This window comes from Thermobia domestica, chromosome 8 (assembly GCF_964235325.1).
Source record: "Thermobia domestica chromosome 8, izTheDome1.hap1.1, whole genome shotgun sequence".
NCBI lineage: Eukaryota > Metazoa > Arthropoda > Insecta > Zygentoma > Lepismatidae > Thermobia > Thermobia domestica.
The window spans coordinates 247,644,215-247,670,221 of NC_137461.1; the positions used below are offsets into that span (position 1 = coordinate 247,644,215).

General features: G+C 35.8%; 1 protein-coding gene across 1 annotated transcript; it reads left to right on the forward strand.

The window, feature by feature from the left end:
- Positions 1–5,638: 5,638 nt before the first annotated feature.
- On the forward strand, positions 5,639–6,775 carry LOC145692535 (uncharacterized). The gene has a single exon (XM_081767842.1). The coding sequence runs from the start codon at positions 5,639–5,641 to the stop codon at positions 6,773–6,775; it is 1,137 nt and encodes a 378-aa protein (XP_081623968.1).
- Positions 6,776–26,007: the final 19,232 nt, after the last annotated feature.

Below are 26,007 nucleotides of genomic sequence, written 5' to 3' on the forward strand. Positions count from 1 at the left end.
ACAAAAATTCTGCACATCATAAAAAAGCATATGTTAATTTACAAAATCATATGTTATCAAAACATGTTAGTGTTAGCTTCATATACAGGAAAGAGCATATATATTTATCATACTCAGAGTTGTCTGAGATTTTACCTTGTTGACACACAAAGAAGAGACCATTATGATGAAGAATACAATCTTCGAGAAATTACTGAAAATATTTTGTGCATTGCACCTGATCAAAGAAGTTCTTTTTGCTGTAAAACCAACCTCGGCACATACACCAATAATTTTCTTTTTTGCATGTTTTCATTTGTACTGTGTTTTGCAACACGTTTATGTATCTATACATTCTTCTGTGTGTTACTATCTTTTTTATTTTTCTGTGTTACTATTTTCCTCTGTTGATGTTCGGCAGTATTGCCCTTTGCTTTACATTACATCTTATTTTCTTGGGTGAATCCATAAGCGTTCAATATAAACACCTTTTCTTCTAAAGCGTGTTCTTCTTCTTCGACAAATGTTGTATGTTCACCAAAATGTTTCTTGCAGTTAACTTTGTCACGTAATGCATCGGATGCCCTTCAGAAGCTCATGCAGCAGTAGCAAGTAGCATTTCATTCTTTACGGTCTCTATAGTACGGACATTTTGTACAAATTCCAGGAGTATCTCATGCTTTTCGTTGTGTAATTTCGAACTGTGACGCAATCGAAAGGATATGCAGAATGCAGATTATCTATTGTTAATACTGATGTATACGTTATTAAAAATCTCAAAGAAAAGGGAAAATTCATCCGTAGAATGTACCCCAAATGTGAATGTCGAAAGTATCAAGAATGTAAGTTGAACTTTACTGTATTTTATGCAAGTTAGAAACACTGTACAATGAGGAGCCAACTACCTGTGATTGCACAACATTCAGCTGTAAGCTGTCCAGTATGTGTACGGAACAATAGAACTTCTACTTCCAAACAAGAGCTTATCAAAACGTACTCAAATTTTACAATGACCCTTTACTTGTCACATATAGCTCACACTTTACCTCATAAATTTAGACCCTTTTCGTCAAATTATTCTACTTATTTTCATAGTTTTACAGATACACACTTAATACACCCCACAATTTCACTTTGTACTGATTACACCAACATCTACACTTCTAGGTAGAATTGATAGTGTTATAAGCTTTGAAATGTCGGTATTCCACAACTGGGTGTCTTGTCCTGAACGACCATATATTCTAAAGTTTATATCTCTGCTTAAGATTACTTAATTCTGACACTATAATTGTAATTATCAAACTTCATTGTTGTAATATTATACAAGAAGAAAGAATCAACAATTTTCTTAGACACTTTAAAAAAATGCCTTCATTTTCTCTCCGTTACATTTTTAACTATGTTTGGTATATTTTACTTTTTCTTGTAGCGAAATTGTCTCCTTTTCGGTATATTTCTTTAATGTCGCGAAGTACGTTTTCTAATGTGAAATGTTAGAAAAATTATCATTTGTGAATAATTCGCAGCTTTATGATGAATTGTAACTATGCTACTATATTGTGGGAAGGTAAAATACTATTAATATGGCAATGTTTTACATAGTATTAGTAATTTGCGTAAATATATCTTACAATTACTCGTTAATTTCTCTTTATTAAAATGAATATTATTCAGGGTAATGATTTGAACTTCAGGAACAAGTTCACTCGGATGCTTGATCAAATGAGACGGAACTTTCAACTATTGCAGTTATTAACTCTGTGTTCAAAAAAGTCAAATCTTCAATTCAATTTAACTTCTATTTAATTACTGAAGTGAAAGTACCAAATATTGCAATATACTGGCGCTATTCATTTTTAACCTATTATAGTACAGAAACAGTAATTTAACATCTAAAATATAGCTTATTCTTTGTTGCATACTCTGCATTGTGCTGGATTGTAGTAATTAGCTCCTCTCTTGTAATTGATTTCATCAGATTTTTTGTGGCATCACAATACACATTAATCTCGAAGACTTCTACAGAATAAGGTATGTTGCTCAAGCTCCTACTTTTGCCACGAAGAATAACTGGTTTAAAGGGATCTGAACCTATTAATAGGAACAGCCTTGTGAACATTCGATTCATAGGAGAGTTAATAAAGATAATTTGTGTTGCTGTTACATGAGTAAATAAAGATTGCCGAAATGGTGTGAAACATAGAAGTAATTTCTTGTGCGTTACCTAGTAAAGTCATCTAAACGAGATTATGTTGTATCATTCGACCATATGCATATATTACAACTTACCTATAGTTCCTTCGAATCTTTCTTTAATAGAATTCAAAATTCTCTTAGTCAGTGCAATTAATGTTATTACTGCAGATATTCCAAAAACCTGCAAATATATTAATATTTATATATACTCACCAAAAGAAGAGGGATGAACAGAGGAAATAAAAAAAATAATATACAATTTCAAAATTCATGTATAACATTTATGGAAATTTATTAGTCTTCTTAATTATAAATTTAAATGCACGAATCATCATTTGAAAGTAAGTTCAAGAAAGAAAGGAAAGAGAAATTAATAATCATGAGCCGCAAATACTGTTAGGAGTAATAGATTGAGAATAAAAGCACATTGAATAATTTGGACGGTAGAACTTGGAAGAAATTAAGAAAATGTTTATCTGATGATTCGCATATTTTCACACTATTTAGATTAATACAATAAGCGGAGAACATAATCTTACTGTCAGTGCTGCAAATTAGGAATTATTATCGGCAACGAAAAGAAAATTGAATGTATTATCTGTCCCATAAGAAAATGCGTTTTCCGCTGGATAGTATCTTTTGCCTCTTACTATGAGAATGAAATCGGTACACATTCCTTGCTACCTCCTAGCAATTTGATTAAATATTTTAAAGATTTTAAAATCTCAATCAATAATCAACTCTATAACTGCATGACCGCTCTCTTTACAGTTCACAGAAGACATTATAGAACTTAACAAACGCTTAATTGAAAAACAAGTTTCTTTCACAGGTGGAAACTTATCCATAGTTTCTTTTAAATTGTCCTACAATTTTTATTTTTGTTTTTCATTGGTCAGGTAGAACTCTAGTAAACATAAACGTATGGTTATACTTTAATTGTGATTCGATATTTTCTAAGTGTTTATTCACAGTATATGTTTATTGTCAAGTGAACACGATGAAATAGAATTTTACAAGTGTAAAACTGTTCTAGATTTTACTATTAATAAAAGGTATGAAAAAGTTTAAAACTCAACAATATACTGAATTCCTTTCAATTGTAGTAGTTCTTAATTAGCTATGGTTAAGGATATGGATTTCAGTTGTTTTGTTTGTGGTCAGCAAACTGGCTTCCAACATCTTATTTCTGGAACTAAATACAACTCATTTTATTTTTCGTTTAGATACAAAATACTCACCAATATGTCTTAACGAAACAGAGAGCATAGTGCAAAATGTCACTATGACATTACATTTTATTATATAAAGAAATGAGGAAAATAATGCATTTGTACTTGAAAATGTCGAAGATAATATGGCAAATATTATGTACAATTCTATAATAGAATTAAGCAATGATTTATAATAAAATAAACTGCAAAGAAATGAATAATATTTGAGGTTAGAAAAATATTTGCCCTTAAGTGGGCCATACATTGATGTATTTTCCCACGTAGCCATAAAATTGACGGTAGTCTTGGTAGCATCTGACAATACTTTAGTGTATGGAACCTGTCGTAAGTTCATGTACCGAACTTTTATGCGCTGGAAAAGTCTCGTTGCTTTTAACTTCGTGCGTAGATACGCTCCGTGCAAAAAGCTCAGGTGAAAGATACAGGTGGTCTCTTGCCCTTTCCACGACCTTCTCCCCGGTCTGGTTTTATTGTTTTCTGAAGAGAAAACCTGTTGTTAAATTGTGTCCTTGCGTATCGTTGTATTGTTCTGAGGTTTGCTATTGGACTTACCAGGAATCATCACTCCAATCTGGTTTCAGTCTTTCTATGCAGTACATGATTCGGCTAAGTTATTGTTTTCTATGGCATAAAATGAGATATTATTTCTTAATTAAAATTCATTATTAATTTCCATTGCACGAAGGAAAAACTATTTAAATCCAATTCTTAGTAATCAGAATTAACAAATGATAAAAGCTCCTCCGTTTGTATATGGTCAGCGTATGCTTCTTCGGTGCGGGACATCCTGCTCGATTCGCGGCAGGAGCTCATGCTGTTTGGATCCCACTTCTCATATAGTCTCGCTGTTTAAGGAGTCGATAAATTTAAATCAAATCCAATCTAACATTATGTCTTTCGACTACAAATTTAACATTAAATTTAATATTTGCACATTAGTTTCCCCTCTCCTCCGCCACAGAAGTCGAGATGGTTATAAGGATGAGGTCACACTTTCACAGTTGCCCATGTTCTGATATTAGAAAAAGAAGTGTAATATGACTTAATAGCACGTGAGCACTTCTCGCCAAACTGAAAATGATCCAAAATGATATCACGCTATTTAGAAAAGAGAGGGAAGCAAGAGAAGGAAATGGAGATTAGGGTAACCAATAGCAATGTTACTTCCAGACGTACTTTCGGGCATTTGATTCCCTCCGGTCGAATATGAATTAAAATGCAAAGATAAATTACATTTCCCTCTTGGGGAGAACACTCCTCAGCAATCACCAGCATAGAGGCTAGAGACATCAGCTAGGTGTATTTAAGAATAGAAGTAATAATCCTGACCTTCAACAAGATACTATCGCGATATCTGCTTGATAAAAGTCAGCAAAAAGATTGCGCTGAAATTTTATCTATTTCGACCATCCCTGATGCTTGTTATTTTAAGTACCTTCTCAATGTTACAAGAATTGTTAGCAAACTAGGTTCGGAAGGTCATTATTTGTTCACGTGATTTTAACATTACTCGTGAAAAAGAAAATGTGATAAACCACAATATATTGCCTAATGATTAGTTTTTGTGTATTATTTCAAACTTCAGGTTGTACACATATTGAATCTAATATACCTAATAATCCTGTTTCGCTATTATGATCACATGCTAAATCAAAATAGCACAATCATTGTACCGCTCGTGTTAGTGTGCTTGGTGTCAAGCCGCATAAGTCTTGTCCAATGCAGGGTACCAGCTATGTTGAATATTTTTCAACATTTTGTTATATCTCGTCATGATGTTGACTGTACCAACATTCATTTGAAAAGCTTATGTAGGCTCAAAACAAAACATACGTAACACCAAAATTGAAAATGACACTTATTCACAGGGAATAGGAATCTCCACTCATAATCCCGATTCTAAAAATGGCAAATCTGCTACGTCTCCTGCAAGCTACCGACTCATTCCCCTTACAAAGCTGCGTCTGCAAAGTTTTGAAGAAGATGATCAACAACATCTCGTTTGGTTCCTTGAGCATAATATCTTTCTTTCCAACTTCCAGTGTGGCTTCCGACGCTGTCGCCCTACGACAGATGACCTTGTTCACGTAGAGACTGCGTTCCAGGACGCCTTTGGCAACCGTCAACATCTTGTGGCCATATTTTGTGATTTGGAGAAGGCTTATGACACTACTTGGAGCTATGAGATTCTGCGCCGACTGCATATTTGAGACATTCGTGGCCATATGGCTGCTTTTCTCCAGAAGTTTCTTCTCGAGAGTTCCTTACGAGTGAAGATTGGATCCACCCTTTCTGCGCCGTTTCGACAGGAGAATGGAGTTCCGCAAGGCACTGTGGTCCGTGTAACGCTGTTTTCTGAGGCTGTGAATAGTGTGCTGCAGGAACTTACATCTTTCGTTCGTAATTTGCTCTACGTTAATGAGTTCACGATCTACTGTCGGTCCCATGATCTTCGTACCATTGCACGCCAATCACAAATGAGGCTCAACCGCCTGCATCAGTTGTCCTTTCGTCCTGACTTCAAGTTCTCCAAGTCTGCCAAGATCAACTGTGTACAATTCTGTCGTATTCAACACTGTCCTTTTGAACCAGATCTTTCCTTGAGACCTGTTCACCTCCAGTATGTTGAATGTATTCGTTTCTTGGGCCTCCAGTATGATTGCTGTCTTACTTGCAATCCGCATGTTCGCGCCTTAAAGTATAGCTGTATCCGCTCCATGAACTTGTTCCGCCTGCTTTGTCATACCACCTGGTTTGCTAACCGTGTTGTGCTGCTTCGCCTTTACTTAAATCTCATTCGATCGAAGATTAACTACGGCTGTGTGCCTTATAGTTCTGCTCGTCGCAAAGTACGTATACTAAGCCACCTTTACACTGTCCATCATCTGGGTCTGCGAATTGCCACTGGAGCATTTTGTACGAGCCCAATAATTAGCCTGTATGTCGAAGCTGACGAGCCGTCTCTGTTGCACCGTCGCCAAGACCTGCAGTTAAGATATCTACTTCATCTGGAGATCATTCCCGATCATCCCTTTGGTTTTACGTTGCAAGCTGGTTCTCGCCTTCAGCCTTATCAGACACAGCCTACAGTTACCAGGCCTTTTAGAATACGTGACTTGGAACTTCTAGCAGATCTTGCTGTCGAGGGACCTTTACTTGCTGTTTTTGGTTCCCTGCCACTACCATCCTGGCAACGGATTCAACCGGCGATCCAGTTTTCTTTGGCGCAGTTCAAGAAGGCAACTACAAGTGACCAGAAATATCGTCAGAAATTTCTTTCTCTCATGGCCTCCTATCCCGGTTTCCGCTTCATCTTCAAGCAGGCTCCAAGCAGGATGACTCTTGGCTGTGCTTTGTTCTAGAAGACCACCATTTTCAAGTTCAGCTTTATCCCTTCTGGCCTATCTACACCACAGAATTGGTAGCCATTTTGGAAATTCTTCAACATTTTCGTCGCCGCCAGTTTCGTGCTATTGTGATTTGCTCCGTTTCCAGCAGTGTATTTCATAGCCTTGCCGATGTCACGTCTCCGCATACATTTGTTCAGCAATACTACTTCAGTGCCGTGGCCTACTTGCTGAGGACTTAGATCTTCGGTTTTGTTGGGTGCCAGGCCATGTTAGCATCCATGAAAATGAGCTGGCCTACACTGCTGACAAGGAGGCTGCTCTTCATAGTCGTCGTTACTGAATCCCTATCTACAGCAGTGATGTTTGTCACGTCTTTTCTCGTCTTCTACATCAACGCTGGCAGTCATCATGTGATCAGTAGATCAACAAAAAAACTACATGCTGTGAAGCCTCGTCTGGAAGTCTGGTCGTTGAGCTCCCGCCCTTCACGATTGGATGAGAGAGCTTCGGCTCGTCTTAGGATTGGTCATAGTCATAGATACACGGAAACCTTCTACAGAGAACTTCTCCTGACTCGCCTCTGTGGTCAACGCTCGACTATTCGTCATCTACTTGTTGACTGCGTGCGACTGTGCGTACTCATTTTGGCCTGCCGTCTGAACTCCGAACTTTGCTGAGCGATGGTCCTGCCATCGTCTTGAAGGTGTACCGATTTCTGCGACATCAGCAAGTTCTATCCAGCATTTAACCTTTCTGTGTGCCTCTGTGACAGTGCAGTGTTCTTTTCTGTGGATGCACTGCTTTCAACGTTTCATGCAATACTTATTATTTTATCTTATGCTTTTCTTTTTCTGCACTGAGCCTGGTGCTATGCGTGACTGTTTTAGTGTGTTCATTATGATCTTCTCTCCTACGAACAGTACGTATTATTGTATTGTAGTGTAGGATAAGTATTGTAGTGTTTGAGTACAGAATCTAGAATTTGAATCACGTAGTTACATATAGCAGACGATCTCAGAGTAAATCACTCGTAAAGTGTTCAAACTCATGAGAAAGGACAGTGAGAAAAACAATAAGCAGGCCTTAAATAACATAAAATAAGTTTAATTATCACAGGAATATTATTAGTATAAGTTTTTTCGTAAGAAGTTAAAATATAACATTTTTTCGCGAAAATTTTCTACCGCTAACTTCCGATATTACGCACAGATGAACAAACACCAATCAGCTTATCATAGCCAAACACACACCCCAACACTGACTTAATATTATGTTTGTACCTTGGTTATTCATAAACGTGTTAAAAGCTAAGAATATTGTAAGAATGTGTGTTAAGGCATGTTAAGATAAATTAATAAGCATTTGAGAATTATCAGAAAACTCTCTGTGAAATTAGAGCATTTTAGAGTTCAGCTTTGATTTTAAAAAAGTTACCATGTTGAGGCCGTTTTCAGTACCTATTGACCATCAGTTTGTCGAACAACTTCGCAAAGTGGCGGACGAATTGTTTTCTCGGTTTGAACAAGAACTTGGGGTGTCGCGTGAAAGAACCGTAGGAAAGTCGGTAAAAGATACATACAGAACAAATCAGAAAATTATTAGTATTCAGGAAAAGGAAACAAGGAAGGTAAATTGTCTTCAAAATAACAAACCTACTAGATCTAGAATTAAAAAACACGCACGATGTAGCAAAGAACGAAAATTTTGTCGCACTACCACTAGTAAGACAAAACAGCTGATCACTTGTGACATCAGTAACGGTAATGTAAAATATTCGCAGACTCAAAGTATTAATACGGGATGAAAAAATAAGTTCACGTCAAAACTAAATGTGAGGCAAGTTATTCGAGAGTTAAGCATAACTCCTAGAAGTACGACAACTCAAAAGAATTTTAAAAGACGTAAATTTAAAAACAGACAGGTAAAATGTTACAAAACATGCCGTAGAGGGAGCCGTAGCAGGCGAAGACAAGCAAAAGCGAATGATAGTAGTTGTGCAACCGTACAAAAGTTGGATAACTATCATCTGTGTGACATGAGTCTACAAAAACGCATGTGTAGGTACTCAGATTAAACTAAAAGCATTTAAATGTAATCGACATAAATGGAAAATAAAAGGGTTTCGAGAACCAAGGTAGGCCCCCGAACAGAATCAAACATAGTACCGATAAGACGAAAAGTTAAGGCAAGAACCAATTTAAGAAAGTGATTTACCGCGATTAAAATCATCGTGTTCTATTTTCCCCGTAATTTTCAGTTACTTCATTAAAAAAAGTATGGAATAATAGTTGGGAGGGGAATAGAATGGCGTTAGGTTTATTTAAACCAATATTAAAAACGTAGCCACTAGTCGTGTTTTGCATCCATCCCCTTCGTAATTCGATTGTTAAGGTTTTGATTTTTCAGCTGTACCAAGATACCCACCGCCGTCGATCTGCCTGTGGGAAGAAGAACAGTGACCCAATTATATACAGGTATGCTTATTTAAAATGTGTTTTCTTTTGTGATTTTTACAGAATTTGGACTGATTTGGAGGATGAGGTAGAATTTTCAAATAGATAATTGAAATTAGACCGAGATTTGGACTTTTGCACAACTTTTAATATTCCCCACCTCCTTTGAAATTATAGAGAATTCTCATTTCGGATTCAGTTCTTCTGTATCATTTGATGCTAGGATAATTATATGCTCGTATGATTTTTCTATTTTTAGCTGTAGTTGAGATTTGAGGTAAGAACTTTGATAATAAAATGTGTTACTTCTTTCAGTCGTAGTTTTATTCTGAACTTTTTAATATTTATTGTATCTAGCTATTCCTCACAATCTCATGTAATTAGAGAAATAATAGAAAACTAAAGGCTTAGGGAATTTTAAATTGGTTAGTGATGGTTAGTGAATTTAAATTTTAAGTAGTGTTAGAATTAATAAACATTACTTATTTTGATTTATGAGATTGTTTCCATGTTGTTAATGAACAAGGTTAAGAAATGTAAACGTTAGCACGCCAATATTAGAATGATGCACAAATTGCAATTTAAACTTAGTAATAGCTATACTGATATTTAAATTAATTTTGGGAATGTTTGGGAATTCCCACGGACATCGTATTTTTAAAAGTCGATGAACCGGTTGGCTTCAGGTTGGATCCGTAGCTAGGCTGGAATTTGGTTTGATAACCACGCCTTTCGAAATTTTAAAATTTGATTTTTTTGTTGTCAGTAACAATAATATTGGTTATTTACATTGTATCAAAAATTTAAAGTAATTAATTTGGATTTTGAATATTGAAATATTTAAAGAAAAGAAGGTAACGGAGACTTTAATGTCATTATTATTTTTTCATCGCTGTAAGTTGTTAAATCATTAGAGATTTTGAAATGTAACATTCAATTGGCAGTCATTTATGCATTTTGTAAGCAAAAATCTATGGAGAACTCCCTTCAGGAGTTGACATGGCCGAAGATCTCTTAGCACGAGCCTTCAGGTTTCAGCCATAGTTAAGGGAACGGAGGACTTTTTTTTAGAGGTCAACATGGTCCACTAATTATTTACTGAGATTTCCGCCGTTTCAAGGAAAATTTATCAACGAAAATAGTTCATTCGTCTTAAAAGTTAAAGTATTAAATAGTCTTTGTGTTGATGATCATCTTAGTTTTTCTTCGTTAGAAAATCAATCGTCATTTTGACTTACCAAAGTTATTTCTTCAAATGGGAATCTTTTCTTTGAAAGTAAATCTTTTGTTTCATAGTTATTTAAAAATAAAAAGAGTAAAATAACATTGAGAGTATAAATTTTATTGTTTAAAAGTATAAAATGTGTAGTTGTCAGATAAAATTTGTTTGCATAAAGATAATTGTAAAATATGAATTATTTCCCAGTCGTTAAAATTTTGCTAAATTCATGATGGATCTTTTATAAAGGTTTTAAATGCATGTACGCAGTGAAAGGTTAAATAATACCAAAGTTTCGTTATTTTACCTCAAAATATTTCGTTATAAAGGTTTTCCCGATTATTATTGAATATTATAAATCAAAGCAATGATATTGTTCAAGGGTGTATATTTAAAAAAAAAGATTCTGAAGTTTGACTTATACAAAATTTATTTGCAATTTGGAATATAATTATATACGTCGTAGCCTGAGTCGTTCACGTAACAGTTGTCCATTCATTTTTTTGCAATTCGATATGGTTACACAGTAAGATAGAATTTTCGTTTAAGATTTGGATTTGTAACAAGATTGCAGATCTCAAACAACAGTTTATTAACATGAAACTCAGGTTGAGAATACTTGATTATGACGGTTTTTACAGGATGTGACGTTTTTCCTGATAGAGGTAAGAGCCTTAAAGCTATGGCAGCGTATATATTTGTATTGACCAGTACTTTCTGAACAAATGTATATAACGAGATATTATCTGTGAGAAAAGTAAATGTACACCTGTTGTTTGAGTCTGGCATTCCTGCGATCCATCCATGGAGAGTATGAGAATTAAATCAATCAAATATTTACTGAGGGACAAGAACAAAAGTCTAATCTGAATAAGACATTGCAGAGAAGCACAAGCTGTGAATACGAATAGAGCATATTTTAAATAAAGGGTGACACCGAAAGAGAAAGCCAGAAACAGGAGCTAAACGGAGAAAATAGAGTAAAAATTGTCGAAGTGGGAACATAAAATACAATTACAACAAATATGCCAACAACTAAGCGTTTAACAAGCAACGATCTTGGTGTAGTGGTTAAGACGCTAGATTACAAATCCAATGAACGGCGGAACGAATCTGCTCCAAGTACTTTTTTTTAAATAATTCATACAGCACATGAAAGGTGGTAAAACAGAGCGTATTACCTGTTTAATATGTTAAGTGAAAATGAGTTAAAAATTTCGGTGACATTTATTAGAGAAGTGAGATAATGAAAATGAGGAAATTACAAGTTAAATATTACAGTGAAACCTCTCTAAAGCGGACAGGCGTGGGGAATCAAAAATTGTCCGCTATAGAGAGGTGTCCGCTTTAAAGAGGTTTCAATATTTTCTTACGCAAATCAGTAAAGATTGTAATAGAAAAAAATATTTTTGCATGAATCATGTATTTACGATTATTACCAAAATGCTACTGTACCTGCATTATCCTCAGCCATCCAATACTCTATCTTCGAGGCACAACATGGAAATAAGATGTTATAGTTCTCTGCACTTTACATTTATCATTACTTACTACGTTTTAAGTATATTCTTTAATTTGCGAATTATTTGCAGTCCTGTAGTGTCTCTTGTTTGAGACAATATGTGTACCCGCGAGGCAAGAACTACCGAACTTGTCTTCTGCTTGATTAGAGATTTCAGCGGGACAGCAGAATAATGTGCCATCCCAAATAGGGGACAACTGTCAATCACATTTGTATCTAAGACAGGTTGGGTGGGAATGGAATACAAGTAAAGGACGTGAGAGTGTTGTTCAACAGAGAAGCTTTGTGTGGGTTGCTGAGCAGACAATTGAGGAAGCAAAATGTTGTCAAAATTCCCTGGTGACACATGTATGAATTACTAAAAATGTATTTTACAGTACTTTTCAACTTGTTTCTAGAGAAAGTGTAAGTAATACGGAGGTAAATAGTACCTATTAAAGACGGAAAAGACTGTCCGTGTCCGTACTAGAGAGTATCCGCTTTAGAGAATTTTGGAAATATGTTTTTTTGCTATTATAGTGTTTAGGGATTACAAAATATGTCCGTTAAGGGAGGTGTCCGCTTTATAGAGGTGTCCGTTAGTAGAGGTTTCACTGTAGTTATAAACGACTACTTTATTGGTAAAAGCAAAAACAAGTTGACTCGAGCGGGAATCGAACTCGCGCTCCTTTACACGTGAATCATGAATGCTCCACTCTCTGCCACACCGTCATTTGGGAATTTTAGGCGTCGCATCATATATACGGCGAGTCGAAACTTTAGGCATTTTCTAGGCAATTTCTGGTTATTGCGTTCTTCCAGTTTGTAATATTAACACTTTAAATATGCACTACTACCTGGCGAAAGTTCATTTAACAAAGTCTGCTTTTTCCTTGTAATATATAGTCATCTCAGGTAAATAAATAGATAAATTTGCCAAAAAGAAAAAAAAGAAAATAGAGACCCTAAAAGTAAAATGTAGACATTCACCTCTGTTCATAGGACGCTATATACAATGCACTAAGCAGAGTGTGTCGGTGGGTCGTAGTGAGTCTGTAGGTTATGGTGGATCGCTGGTTTATGGTGGGTCACGGTGGGTGGTGGATTGCAGTGGGTCACATCTTGTTGACCCACGACCCACTAACCGACTTACACATGTTGACCCACATATCTCACTTGACACAAGACCCACTTCAATTCTGGTGAGAGGTTTCCAATTCAGCATGGGAGAGACAATATAGGCTTTTTTTAAATCCTAGACGAGATGAGACAAAGCGTCTGTCTCGTCTCATTTTCCGACACAAGACGTGACATGTCCTTGTCTGGACTCATCGCGTTTTAAGTGTCTCGAAAGCATTCCATAGCCCTCTCTTGTCCCATTATCAATTGTAACTTGTAAACTTCGTTACATTTCGAATTCACATGGCTTCAAATTTTACTTCTAATGTTATGAGGTTTGCGAAAGAAAACTAGAGGAAAGGAGACGAGATAACAATTTTTCTTGTTTCGGAAACACGAGATGACACTGGGTTAGCCATGAGACGAGACAGGCTTTGTCTCGCAACGCTAAAATGAGACCATTTAACATGAGGAGAATCAACGGGCAATCATGTTGTGTCTAGTGCGTCATAACAATTTATTTTCTAAAGTTCTGTTTTCATTTCATTATCAAATTATTTCTCGACGTCCGACATCGGATCATGTTTCACTAACCGTCACGGTTGCGGAACATTAGGTGATAATGCTTGTAATTATCACTTTGATGTTTTATAGTTGTTTGTATTCCGCATTCTCATTATATAAGCGTCTATTTGTCAACTAGTTGATTTGAATGGAAGCACCTCACTCTCAGTTCTGGGAACATCTCTCTCTTTCTCTCTCTCTCTCTCTCTTTCCGTTTCAGAGGTGATGATAGACAAAGGGCAAAATTGCATAGAAATTTTACGGCATTTCTGGCAAGATGGTCTCTGCTATAGACACATTTCTGAAGAAATATGCCTATTGTAGAGACTCACAGGTGCGAAATTCGGGAAAATTTGCAGTTTTTCAGATTACCACTCTCTGATACATACCCCTGATTAAATATACCTGCTTCCTCGTTTTCATTGTTTTACTTCTCTAATAAATTTCACCGAAATGTTTAACTCTTTTTCACTTAACGTATTAAAAGGATAATAAGTTCTCTTTCACCACCGCTCATGTGCTCTATGCATTATTTTTAAAACTAAAAAAGTATACTCCTCGGAGCAATTCAAACCGCCCTCCCTTGGATTTCTAATCTAGCACCTTAACCACTACACGAAGATCGGTGCTTGGTAAACGTTTAGTTGTTGGAATATATGTTAGTATTTGTATTTTTTGTTCCCACTTCGACAATTAGTAGTTCCTTTTTCTCCGCTTTCTCTGTATTGATTTAATTCTCATATTCTAGATGGTTAGAACGCAGGAATGTAGTGGCTAAGACACTAGATTGAAAATAGAAAGAACGTAAGTTCGAATCCACTACAAATAGAATGATTTTTTAATAATTCATACAGCACGTGAGAGGTGGTAAAAGAGAGCGTATTACCCGTTTGAGATTTTAAGTGAAACTTGGTAAAAATTCCACTGACATTTATTAGAAAAATGATACAATGAAAATGAGGAAACAAGTAGATCAAATGAGGGTTATGAATCAAAGGGCGGTGATCGATAGAACTAAATTGTTCCGAATTTCACACATGTGGTTCTCTACAATAGGCAAACTTCTTCAAAAATGTGCCTATTACAGAGACCATCATATTCCACCGATTGCGCTGGCCAAAGTTAGTTTAACAATAACAAATGGTGTAGTGTATTTTCCTTAGAACGATAAATTAAAAAGTGCACACTGCAGATGAACGAAGTATTTCGAATGTCCTAGTAATTCTTGCCCTTTCCCAATTAACATGCGTAAATCGTCTCTATCATGATACAAGTGTTTGCGTCCACTTTCTTAACGATTGCTCATTTGGTATGAGAAGTCACTCTTTGATTCTTCACGATTGCTTTGAAAATAAAATAACTTGAAAAGTATTTGAAGCTGTATTGATTAGCTGTATTACTCATAAGTCCAGCACTTCACCCCTACATTATCTTCTCATGCAACATCATAAGCTAAATATTGCTAAGTGCAGCTCTGATGATTGGAACGAACCGGTAATCCTCCTGTAATGATATTTCCGCCAAAGTGCATGCCGTAGTTAATTTTTTGATCTGGAGACAATTTAGTGCCCATTAATAAACTAAATAATATACAATGGAGTAAAATTACAGAAATGATAACGTATTATACAGTAATTTCGCCGTGCAAATTCAATAGTATAATAATAATAATAATAATAATAATAATAATAATAATAATAATAATAATAATAATAATAATTTTTCATCGGTCCTGCGCGGAAAGTGAGTATTAAATCAATCAGATGTGTAGACAAGGTAAAAAGAAAAGCCTAAACTGAATAAGACATTGAAGCAGGTCAAAAGCTGGGAATAAGAATAGTGCATGGTGTAAATAAAGAACGACACCGACAAAGAAATCCAGAAACAAGAGGTAAACGGAGAAAAAAAGAGTAGAAATTATTGAAGTGGAAACAACATACAAATACGAATACGGATGAGTACGAGTCGAGCCAAAATTCGACTCGACTCGAGTTCAATCCGAGTCGAGTCAAAGGTACTTTTCTTGAGTTGAGTTCCGAGCCAAGTCGCTGTTTTCGAGGTCGAGTTTCGAGTTGAGTCGAGTTTGATAATAGCTCGCTCGCTCGTTCAGCTCGTTTTAACTCGTTTTGTAATAGTGTCCTGATTAGACTGAAAAGCGAAAGCCATGAGAAATGTAAGCAGGGGTGCTTCTCGTTTTGTAATTATAGTGCATCTCGTGGGGCAATTTTTGTGTATCTCGTCTCGTCTAGATAACGAGAGGACAAGAGTTTTTTATTATTACGAGACAGCCTCAAATGTCGTAATCACCACTATAAGTATATACTGTAATTCTTAAAATCAAGGCTGAGACCTGCACGGTCGAATTCTTGAGCCCAAGCAGAAGATCAACCCGAGTAGTGATATCAACCGGTTCGGCTCGTATCAACTGACCGAACTGCTCGTGTCGGTTCGGTTGGGATGGGTCACCTACTCGGCTCATGTAAACCGGTTCGAGCAAGCTAAGTTGAAACTAGTTCATCGGCACGGTTCGACTCAGCTAAACTGAGCCAATGGTTCAAATCGATTCGGTTGGGTTAGCTGTTGGTTCGGCTCACTTCTCGGTTCAGTTCGGTTTGGTTCGGTAGTGAATGAGCTATAAGCCGGGCAGCTTGAGCCGTTGAGAATCCTAAATCCGGTCCCAGCTGTTTTGAACATGTTTGGCTGAAGCCTATAACTTTTAACACTTTTTGGCTCGAGCCCGAATACTTGCCCCTTCGGAACTCAAACCCAGAACTTGACCTATCTCCTTGCCTCCTAAAGACTTCTCGACGACTGAGATCGACAGTGAATTAGCTTTTACTATTCAGATACAAACCGTATTTAAAGATTATACACAGTGTTGATATAATAATAATAATAATAATAATAATAATAATAATAATAATAATAATAATAATAATAATAATGGCATTAAATTTTTAAACTTGCCCTAAAATTTGACAAAATTTATTTAAATTAGAGATTTCGGGGAAAGGGTTCTGTACCTTCAGGACACACCTCTACAACTACCAAACTTTTAAACTAGAGCGTTCCACTGAAGTTTCATGTAGAAAGTATTCTACTGTATGTTTTAAGGAAAATAACTGCAATAAAAAACTGAATATCACCCAACAGTAAGGCATATAATATACTAATTTTTACGATATGCAGAGGTAAATATAAAAGCTTTGCTACAAGAATACCTACACTGACCTAATTCAATTAGCTCTGAAATACAATGTAACGAAATAGCCTATGAGATTCAGTCTACAGAGCAATTGTTACTTAAAGAAAGGACATACACTATTTCGGGAATCGAGACAAGACGGGAAATGTTTACGATACTTTTCGGCTCGTCTTGATTCTCATCTCCAAAGCAAGACTAAAATTTTGAGTTAGCCTTGTCCCATCTCGAATGTAAAATGTTAATTCTCAGGTTATTTTGTTTGTTTTAGAAACGAGATGAGAAATTCCTCTTCTCGTGGGCAACATTAAACCAAACCGAAATATACTTTCCAAATGTTACGTTTCTGCTTGTAACAGTATGACCTGAGCGATAATTAGCTAATAGCTTTTAATCTTCTACGAGATAATAATAATTATTATTAGTTTATAATTATTACTATTATTATTCCTGAAGATTTGATAGTTCAAGTATTGAAACATCCGAGTATTCAAATATCTGAATATAATAAAACGTATGTCATCGCCGATCAATCGCCATCAAAAATCCTGAAGTAAAAAAGAAATGTGACGTGGGTTCCCACAAGCACCTTGACCAATGAACCGCGATCGCTACGCGGTAAACGATTCGTCTTTAGGCTGGTTACGTTAGGTTTCTTTGCCTCCGCTTGCAAACTTGTATGTTATATTTCTTCGATTCAAAATGTCTTTCGTATTTCTTTCAAGATGTCGGCAAAGTTTACATTAATAACTTGAGTTGTTCTTAAACCGTTGGTTCACAAGTTTGTTTTTTCTCCACACGAAACTACAAATATGACAGATTGAATTCTCAAACTCCATTTCTTTCAAAGCAGTCGCCATTATCTGGTCAAAGACTTATTTCTGCCACGATTCATATTAACCAAAATAAATTCATTTTTCGGAAGCGGAATTTTCACTTTCCGGATTTCGGATAATTATAGAATTCAGTTAAACTCCGGAATTCAGAAGAATACCGGAACTCGGAAAGAATCCGGAATTTAGAAAATTCCGGAATTGAATAAAACTCAGGAGTTCGAAAAAAATCCTGATTTTTTTGAATTCCGGAATGTTAACTAGATCACAAATTTCTAAATTCCGGATTTTTTTGAATTCCGGAATTATTCCAAAATCGGAATTTTCCGGATTCCGGAATTTGTCCGGTTTTACTTTCGGTAGTCCGGAAAGTAAAAATTCCGGCTTGGCAATCCCTAGTTTATACACAACCTTTCAGAACATTAAGCAAGTAGCTGTCTACAAACAAACAAGTAATGCAATGCATTTTGTATCCTGCAATACGTCATGTATTAAAATCCGACAGGAGTTTCAGTATCTAACCAGAAATTGCATGTATCTAGCTACTGGAAGCTGAGGTATGAAGAATTGTATTGTATCTTATCTTTTTGTGTCTTATACAATCCTGCAAACCACTGAATATCTAAACGACTTTCGTTAAATCCAAGTTGTAGTATTCACAGTTTCATCCATGTGTGTCTATATTATCTTGTTACTAAAGCTTGTTATATGATAACGTTAGTAAGTCTTTCTCTGTTCTCCCGTAAAGTTGTGATATGATCTACTACATGATACGGAACGAATTATCAATTTAACCAAGTTGTTGTATTACTACACATCTGCTTCCGCCTCTGTCAACTCTGGTCGATCTCGTTGATCGCGACATATTTACTTTTTTATACCCCTTTCTTCGTTTACTGAACTAAACAGTAACTATTCTGAATTATACTACTGCGCATGCCTCGTAGATAAATATGTCTGATGCCAATAGTTTCCGTTTTGATCAAGCAATGTTCGTTTCTTTATTCTTTTTCTTAGGACCCTTTTATTACATTATATGAAGAGCATGTAGGACTAAATACCTCATGTATTACATAGAATGTTGGTTTAATTCTTCCAGCACAGAAGGAACATGTGATCATAGTATACAGCCCACAGAAGGGATAGCTGGCAATACAGTGGTCGAAATTCCTAACGACACAGGGCGTGAGTGGTGTCCTACCCGCTGGTCTAGTGGCAAGCACGTGCGCTTTTGGTGTATGGTGTCTCGGGTTCGATTCCCGGCGGGAGAGCATTTATGATTTTTAACTGTCCTCGATGTTTCTGTGTTCGTGTCCCTTTGTTATAAGTTATTAGAAAAAGCAAGTTAAACGAGTGAAGCAAGTAAAATTAGCAATAAGTAAGTTACTCAAACACGTTCGGTGAGTCAGTTTAAAAAAAAGTGGACAAAGCACTGGCTTTTTGCGCCGTCCATGCGAGTTCGAATCTATCTTGGCTTGATTTTTTATCCATTTGAGAGAAAGTATTGTTTCTTTTCGCTACAGGTAGGCACTCTTTTCGTATTTTTCGCCGTCATTCACAGTTAAAGTAACTGGCTGTTCTTATTCTTTCTACGAATGATGGATCTTCTCTTTGGTTTCATGCTAAACATTAACACGTAATGAAAAGACGTTGTTGGTAATAATAATAATAATACTAATAATGTGAAATATTACTAGCTAACTCTGTGTATTTCGACAATATAATTTTATATTTTTATGCGGAAATAAGTAAGCCTGGCGCCCCCCTTCTAATTTTTTGATACGCCTTATGGGTCCACGGTGTCCAAGGTTGGTCCCATCCCACTATCATCTCCTGTTCTCTCGATATAAGTTATCGACATTTTGTCTAAAGAGGGCTCTGCCTTGGCCCCATGACATGACTCTTCGTTCATTTTGCACTGAAATCGCTTTTTTTCTGAGTACTATGAATGAATACTGTCCAACGATGCTCCCATCACTATACAATATCCCGTTCTCTCGATATAAATTGCTAATATTTTGTTTGTAAGGGATATATGGCGTTACAAAAATTACGTTTGAAGAGGAATTGAGGAAGATTGCCTTGCCACAAACAACACCTATTATTATTATTATTATTATTATTATTATTATTATTATTATTATTATTATTATTATTGTTTTACTTACCACTAATGTTGCCTACCTTTATTTGTAATGCAATGTGTTACTAAAAAGCAAATCAAGTAACACTCCTCGCCATACACGCTCCCGAACTCGAAATACATGATTTACAGTTCTCTGTGTTAAGGGAAAGCACATTTATTATATTATTCTTTCAAATAACATTTCACAAGTTACTTCTCTTTCAATATGTAATTTCATATCGTCACTAACAATCATCTTGTTCCAATAGGAAAATATCATCCCTCCTGCAAAAAAAAACCTGACTGTAGCGAAAGGGCGTGAATATTCTTTAGGCGATTAATCGGGTTCAATATTTCAATAAAAGAAGATAAGTCCCTGCACACCAATATTTCAGTAAAAGAGGAAAAGTTACTCAAACTTTTCGAATACCTATTCATGGGCGAAATTTGGTTCCCTCGAAGAGCCGCCATTTTGAACATTTTCATCTCATTATTCTGGTTAACGAACTGATCAAGATATTTCAACAGTTAATGTTTGTGCCAAGTTTGGTCTCAATCCGCTGAAAATTAGGGTGGTTATGGCATTCTCACATAGCGTTATATATAGAGAGATATATAGATAAATAGACACACAGAGGGAGAGAGAAAACGTTTTTTACTCTCTTCTCGCACCAGTGATGCTTCAGAGGTAAACCGGGCCTCTTTGCAAAAGGTATTGACCAGCCTAACATAAACACATGGCTGTTATTTGTTAACGTAGAAACAGGGTCGAGAGTTCTAAGGCGTGTAGAGGTTGTATTTTTAATAACCATGAGTATGGGTTCGAACCCTTCCACTTCCATATTTTTTTACTTTCTGCAGCTACGTTGGAACGTTCAATTTTTATTCCTTACTAATTGCAAATGACGTTTACATTCAAAATAAGATGAATTTTGGTGGCATTTGTTCGGACATTCTTCTCTTTCGAAATGAAGACAAGAATAAAAGCAATACGCAAAGACAAAAAGTATTATCAGTACTAAACCTTACTAAGTATTAATTGTCGTATTTGCGTATTTGTTGTATTTGTGTTTTATGTTCTAACTTCGACAATTTGTACTCTTTTTTTTCGTTTCGCAGCTGTTTCTGGCTTTCTCTTTGGGTGTCATCCTTTATTTACACTATACACTATTTGAATTCACAGCTTGTGCCCCTCTGCAATGTATTATTCAGAATAGACATTTGTTCTTGCCCCTCAGTAAACATTTGATTGATTTAATTCTCATACTTTCCACGGATGGAGCGCAGGAACGCCAGACTCGAAAGATATGTGTACATTTACTTTTCTGACAGATAATACACTTATTGTATATATATATATATATATATATATATATATATATATATATATATATATATATATATATATATATATATAAGCAAGCCAAAAAATGTATTTTAAGTAAAGAATACTATGGTACGAACTACATCATCATTGCCCTCCAACTGGGAAATAAAGTCTTCATTTATTGTGCTTTTCATTCATATTATTTTTTGTAACTTTACCTCTTTAAGGTACGGATGCATGTAGTTCAATTAGGGGTTTGAAATTTTTCACGGGTATGACATGGTAAAGTTAGTTCAAGAGCTTTACTACGGAGAGAATGGATTTTAACGTAAGGATCGATTCAACTTCGATATATGTGTAAAATTGGCGTACGTCTTTGTTGCTACGCAATAGCATATAGGACTTTAGTGCGCGTCGATCTTACCGTCGTATGAATAATAATGTATTTAATATTATAAATCGTGATAGTGCTTTAAAAAATTGAGAAAGATATATATTATCTTTCGTTTTGAGTAATGTTTGATCTACTATGAGTTAATAGTTGTTCGTATAGTTATAAAATTTTTACTTCTATATTAGCACGCATGCCGAAATAGTTTACTTTAGATAATTTTTGTTCAGTCGTGAAGTTTTATTATTCATTAATAATCAATGATAGCAAGTCAATTTTTGTTTTATATAGTGTGTTCGAAAGGGAGGCTTAAAAGAAACTTTTTTCTTTCAGTTAGTAGTATGAGAATTCCTATTCAATTTTTGATTATTTGTGTTTGCATGTTTCATGTATATATTAACGGAGAGAAATCTATTGCAGGTTTCAAATGATAAGCGGCATGGCCTTGAGTTGGCTTCACGCGGCGTCCAATTGGCTTTGAGTAGTGTTGACATTTCGCGACAAGCAGTTCTGCACGCTGACTTCTCGCGCTACTGCGAATCTTGGCAATAGCAGAGACGCTTATTAGAAATATTGTATTAGCACATTAACTGCTCACTTTACGAAGTAGAGAAAAGAATTACGAACACATACGTGACAACTACATATTTTTATGACAACTGGTTGTCATGATACACGCTTTGAAAGGTTTCCATATAAAACAATTAGTAAAACGAGCGTTCAGTCCCGTCTAATTTCCAGTGGATTTTTCTTCGATTTGGAAATGGAACTCAACTTTTATTAAAGCATAATCAGGGATGTAACCAACAGGTTGTTCTAGGGGAAAATAACTTTCAGGGGAGAAAAGCTTTTCACACATTAAAAACAGAACAAATGATCTCTTTCAGAATATGAAAGCATTTTAACTCACCATGTATACTATACACATATTATGTTTTCTCGATGCTACCTTAACAAAAGACGGATATTGACAGTACTGAAGTTCAAAACCGGATTGTAAGAGATAAAACGATAAGCTATTCATAAGAAAACAAATGCTGTTTCTAGCAGCCTGTTTATCCGACTATGTGCTTATGTAGGTTAAAATACTAAAGGGAAAAAAAAACTCGAAAAAATATCAACTCAGATATTATTATGCAATAATATAGTAGTGAGATCGCACGGTGAGCGTCCAGTTAGGGAAATGAGAATATAAAGCTTATAATTAATATTAGTTGTTTTAATTAGGCAAGGGCGCCGATCCTGGGGGGAATGAGGGAGCCAGGGACCCCTCATTTCATTTGTAAATTTGCAATATTAGGCATAATTTGAATGCAATTTGTCTTAAAATCATCATATACTCTTTCTGCATCTAAATGCCCCCCCCCCCAAAAAGAATTACAGAGAAATCAGCGTCCTTCTAATTAGGTACAGAAACTGTATTGATGATGTTTTCTTTTTCTTTTTTTAAGAAATCGTATTTTATTATAAACGGTCCTAATTTGCATTAACTATTAAATAAGTTTACTAAACATATACTAGATGAACCTCATTTCGGGGCTGGAAATAGTTTGGAAAGTCAAGGCCCCTTCTCCCCCGATTCTACACCCTTGAGAATAGTAAGCGATCGAATTAAATAACAAGCCTCTGCAATTTGATTCATATATATATATATATATAAGAATAGAAGGTATGGGACATTCGTAATATTGTTTTGAAATTGACTTCATGCAAGATTTTTCCTTATTCGACAAAAGAAACGCAGTATGATTTTTTTTCTTCGTTTCTATACCTTACGTATGTGTGGCCAATATTACGTACTCCTTCTTTACTCCTCTAGCAGGGATGCAAAAGCACCAGGCGTCTGAATGGTGTCATAAATTATTGTAACACAAAACAAACTCGACCATATCGTGTTGCTTACGAATCAGATGGATTGTTGTTGTGAGACCTACATTAAGTATAAGAGTATGTTATTATAGGAACAGACGGAAGCAAAGGAGCTAGTTCTGTGTGTAGGAACGCAACTTCGCATAAACAGAATTCATCATGTTTGGGATGCTTTCTTTCGTGGTAGTTCCTTTGTTCTCCATAATTATAGTTGACAATGTCTTTAAGGAAACCGAGTACAAGTGCGGAATTTTCTTTTTTTTAAAAAAAGAAGTGCTAGGAAGTGAAGCTCGAAGAATTATTTTTTGCGTTTACATTTTTTGGAACTCATAATAATAAATTTACAAGAGTCAGGTTCAGACAATGGCGAAATATTAATTGACATAGACGATAGTGAAAGTAGTGTTGAAGACAAACGTTTAGCAGTTCCGCTGGAATAAGTTAATAGGTAGGTTATTCAGTTGCTATATATACTTCTAGGATACACAGCCAAAATCTTTGAGTTTGCTGCAATAGTATATTTACATTGTGAATAATGTTGCCAATGTATGTGTAATAATCTAAAATAGAGGAAGAGCGAGTAGGGAAAAGGGAGTCCGAAATCCGGCAACACCGCGCGGAATATCGCAGGGAATTGGCTACTGCCCGTGATGCTTTACATTTGAAACACACAATATATTGTTTTGTCTAAAGTACCTTTATCGAAAGGATTTTCATTTTCGTTTCGGTTTAAATATTGTGTTTATTAGCATAAAATGAAGTTTATGTTAAAGGATAATATTTTATGAAATATGTATAATTGAGAGTACTTAAATCATTGTTAACTAGTACATAATTAGTCAAGTCTTTCGCAATGTAAAACTCAATATCAAAGTATTTTCGTTATTTGTTTAAGTTTGTTTGCATCAGAAAACTATTTCAACCTAATGAAACGTTTTGGCAATCAGCTCATGTTCCAATGTCGTAAATAATGAATATAAACAAAAACACCAGAGGTGCAAAAAGTGCAGTCAAGTTCGTCAGCCTCAAAAAGTGTTGAGATGAGGATGGATGAGCGAAGTTCCTTGGCCACTGCATCTGAAGCGAACACTGGAACTTGGCGCGAGGTGTCTAACATATTCGAATACATTAACATGTCTGTTCCTAGTTTCACGGCCGGAACATTTCAGCCCTAAGGCTAGTGGTGACACCCAAATACACTACGCTCACAAGCACCATCCCTAAGGCTAGTTAACATCATTTACCTTGACACTCCGTGGAGGAATATAAGTTTACATTGTCTGGGTTTCGAACCACCAATCTTACTGAAGTATACTGTATATGTGCCTTAGCGCCTTAGCAAAGTTGATATTCCTAAGGTTGGTGGTGGTCCCAAAAATTCCACGCCCACCACTACTATCCCTAAGGTTCCTTAACATAATTTTCCTTGACACCTCACGCCAAGTTCCAGTGTTCGTTTCAGATGCATTGGCCAAGGAACTTGGCTCATCCATCCTCATCTCAACACTTTTTGAGGCTGACGAGCCTGACTGCACTTTTTGCACCTCTGGTGTTTTTGTTTATATTTCATATCTTTTTGTAGTTGACCATGTCAATATCGCATATTGGGATTTTCCATTGTGGCATATTGCTGGATTTAAATTTAAAATTGTGTATTTTTAAAGGAGTCATGCAACATTAATTCCCAAGGGCTCTCCTACCGGGAATCGAACCCAAGACCCTGTACAAGAAAGGCGCACATGCTAGCCACTAGAACAGCGGGAAGGATTTCTTCTATTAAATATCTGTCAGAGAGTTATATCCAAACGAAATTTTAATTTATTTCTCCGAGCTACAAAATCACGATCACTAACATCTCATTTTTATTACCTAAATACGAAGAGACCTAGATACGAACACAGAAACATCGAGGAGAGTTAAGATTCCAAAGGCTCTTCAACCGGGAATCGAATCCAGGACATCATACATGAAAGGCGCACGTGGTAGCCAATAGACCAGCGAAGAGGTCACCAACTTGACCACTCAGACGATTGATAACATTATCACTATGCACATGATGTGTTCAATAACGGAATCGTTCCCGATTTCTGATTGTAAGGACATTTTTTTGCCAATGAAAAATTTTTAATAGCAAATTCCTCAAATGTCATTCTCAAGCCGTTATAGCGTATCTTCATGTATAGTTTCGCATCTTTATCTCATTAAGAAGTACCCAATGGCTATGAACAGTTCTTCGCCCATAAAAATTCCCATAGTATATTCCTTAAATTGGGAACCTTTTACTTACACAAGTCATTACGTAAGGTAGGTACCATTATGCAGAGTTCCAATTCTCTATATCATTTGGAAGCACCTAATCAATGATAAGTGAGTAAATGAACCGATCTTTGTTTTATTAAGGACAGCTTTTTGCCCATAGAAAATTCCATAGCACATTCATTAAATTTCGGATATTTTTCATATTCAAGCCATTATAAACTACATTCATGTAGACATTCACATCTTCATCTCATTGGAAAGTGTCTAATGGCTACGGACATTTTTCGCCTATAAAAAATTTTCCATAGCACATTCGTCACATTTCGGACCTTTTCCATACTCAGGTCATTATAAGATACTTTAATACAGAGTTTCACGTTTT